At 36.3% G+C, this 3,162-nt stretch overlaps 1 protein-coding gene across 1 annotated transcript in view; it reads right to left on the bottom strand.

Annotated features, from left to right (window-relative positions):
* The window catches only part of LOC103192135 (disintegrin and metalloproteinase domain-containing protein 5-like), a 246,507-nt gene that overhangs the window by 167,738 nt on the left and 75,607 nt on the right, over window positions 1–3,162 (bottom strand). Inside the window, exon 11 of the mRNA XM_007935062.2 lies at window positions 199–338. Within this exon, the coding sequence (XP_007933253.2) occupies window positions 199–338 (140 nt within the window). The remainder of the gene's footprint in view (window positions 1–198; window positions 339–3,162) is intronic.

Below are 3,162 nucleotides of genomic sequence, written 5' to 3'. Positions count from 1 at the left end.
CAGCCTTCTGGTTAGCAGTCAAGTGCCTTAGGCACTACGCTACCAGAGCTCATTATTGTAAGGTATAGAGTTTTATAATTGCCAATTACTTCAGTTTGGCTAATAGAAATTCAAAAGCTCTACTTCTCCAGATTTAAAAAAAAAAAAAAAAAAACCTCTAAGAAAGAATACATGTATTTAAAAAAGAATATATCTTACACTGCTTTTGGCGTCATTGTGCACACATCGACTGAACACTGGCAGCTGTCAATGTTATTGTCATAAGTTAATCCCAGATTAAGGCCAAGTAACTGCACAATAATAACAGCAAATGACTCCAAGGATAAACCCTCTGAATACTAAAAAAAAATAAAAAATAAACAGAAAAATAGTTAGCTAAGAATCATATTCAGTTATAAAATAAAAAAATAAATTTACTGTAATCAAAAATCAGTGAATAAAACTCATTTAAAAATTTATTAATTGATCCAAGATTTATTTGTGAGTACAACTGTAATAGAGTTATAAAATTTTTCAATGATAGACTTATTAAACATGGATGAGTAAACACAACAGTTATATTTCAAAATACAATTTACCTAATGCCAATACTATGTATCTTAATAAATCTAATAGAATTTTAAACACCATGTTTATTTAAAAGAGATGTTTATACTGCTTCTTTGAATTATTTTAAACAAAAGTCCTTTTATCTTTAAATATTCAATTCTACATTCCCTCTGTACTAATCATCCTCTAAAATGGATCCCATTGATCCCTGCCTATTGGTATATGTGCCCTTATGTAATGCCATTACCTTGAGGTTAGGTTGGCCTTATTGACATAGTTCTACTTAATACAATATGAAAAAGGAGTGATGGGCCATCATTTCCCAGATTAGGTTATAAAAGGACTGCTGCCATCTTGGATTCTCTCTCTCATTCTTCCTCAGTCTTGAATAGGCCAGATGCTATATCATGAGATAGACTTGTGGAGAGGCCCACATGAGCCAGCCTTAAACTAATTTTCTGAAATCTGTCACAACCACATGAGTGAGATTGGAAGCAGATCCTTCTCAAGTCAAGTTTTGAGATGACCATGGTCTTGGAAGAAACCTTGATCGTAGCCTTGTATGAAACCTTGAGTATGAACTACCCACTATATATCAAGCCACAACACTATATTGTTTACAGTTGCTAAGTTTTAAAGCAATTGGTTACACAGAAATAGATAACTAAACCATCCAGAAAAGGTAGTGTTGCTCTCCTTTATATCATTTCCAATTTCAATATTTTCTTTTAAATGCACTGCTCAGAAGACAATTGAAGAGTGTCATGTAAGTGAAAAAAAAAATAGCTATCTTTCTTGATTTACAAACAGTTTTTGAATTATCATTTTAATGTGAGGGAAAACCTGAAGAAGTTTGGAGTAATTCAACCTTTATATGTCTCAATTATTCACACATCATTACTTTGAACACTTAAGATTTCAGCAAAAGGTCAATTAATCCCTGACCACATGTTGAAATAATATGACCACATCCATTATACAAAAACACAGCAATGTCATAGAAGATAATTGATTGCCCCTATAAACTATTTTTAAATTGCTGGGAATGTAAAAAGGTAGTTGGCTCTGAAGCTCTAGGAGTGAGAAAGCAATGGCAGTGAGGGAACAGCAAATAAAGAGAAGCTCAGAAGAGAAGGCAGCCATGATCCAAGGAGTAGTTTTAAAATTTCCTATCCCATATATTTCCCTAGGTTTCATATTGTCCAACTATAGACATTGAGAGTTAGGAAAACAACATAACCCACCCAACAATAAGCAAGAGCACCACTTCAGTGCAACTTCAGAAGAGAGTTAGAATTTCATCTTCCAGCAGACTACTTGGATCCAATCTCTCTTCTCTAACGCCAGTTGTTGATTAAAATAGAGCAGAGTTGACAAATGGATTTAAGAAAGCTCAGATTTTTACCCAATATTGACAGATGACCTTTTTCATCTACTCTCTAGAAGAGGATTTAGCAAAAGTTCTCTTTAATTGGTATAAAATACCAGCCATACAAACTGATGACTCATAAGACAAAAAAAAAAAAAAAAAAAAAAGGCACATTTTGTGAATTTAAGCAAAATACAAAACAAAGAGGATTCCAAATCCACCCTTCTAGGGAGCTCTGGTGGCAAAGTGCCAAAGGCATTGACTGTTAACCAGAAAGGTGGCAGTACAAACTCACCAGCCATTCCTCAGAAGGAAGACTGGGCAATCTACTTCCATATACATACCACCCCGGAAACCCAAGGAGGAGTTGCTATGAGTTAGAACCTGTGATAGTTGGAGCTGTGTGTCAACTTGGTTGGACCACAATTCTGTGTGGTTTAAGCAATTGTGATGTGGTTATTCCCATGATGGGATCAGATGAATATGTTTGAGCAGCCAATCCACTGAAAGGAAGTTTCCCTGGGGGTGTGGCCTGCTTCCAGTATGTTTATGGACATCCTGGGAAAAGAGATACTCTTCTGTGGATCAGGATTCTCTTGTGCTGCCTACAACAATCCATAAGCGAACAATCCACTATTCAGCCTGGAGATCTTGGATTTGTCATTTGTTGGAGTCAACAGCCAGTATACCGCCTGCCAACCTTGAGCTCCTCAGCCCCTGCAGCTGCGTGAATCGGGAAGAGCCTCCAGCTTGACGTTTGATCCAAGAACTTTGGACTTGCCAGTTTCTATAAGTGTGTGAGCCATTTTCCTAAGATAAATTTCTCTTTCTCTCTATATATAAGCTTTACTGGTTTTGTTTCTCTAGACAACCCAGTCTAACACAAAACCGAATCAATGGTAGTATGTTTTGTTTTTTTTACCTCTACTGTAAGATTCTGGGGATATGATTCAGCAAACTACATTCCCCATATTTATTTTTATCACCAAACTGGCTGAAGTAGTGGAATATTAGGAGCTACTTGGTAGGGACAAGGGACATTCTTTTCCTCATGCCAAAGCTTCAACATTTTGCCTTTAAAGCATAAGCTCATCCCAGCATTTGCAGTTTATTCTAGTAGCAATGGTTCGTCAACTCCAGCTTCTTCTGGTGCTATCAGAATCAACCTAATCAGGGCCTCCCAAAAGTCACATGAGCTGAAGTCGGTGCTCCTTTTTACAGAAGTCTAAATGCCATATATATAT

Source organism: Orycteropus afer, unplaced genomic scaffold (assembly GCF_000298275.1).
Source record: "Orycteropus afer afer isolate SDZICR_OR568_19922 unplaced genomic scaffold, OryAfe1.0 scaffold00024, whole genome shotgun sequence".
NCBI classification, from domain to species: Eukaryota; Metazoa; Chordata; class Mammalia; order Tubulidentata; family Orycteropodidae; genus Orycteropus; species Orycteropus afer.
Note: the sequence above shows the minus strand (reverse complement) of the source record. Positions and strands in the feature narration are given on the sequence as shown.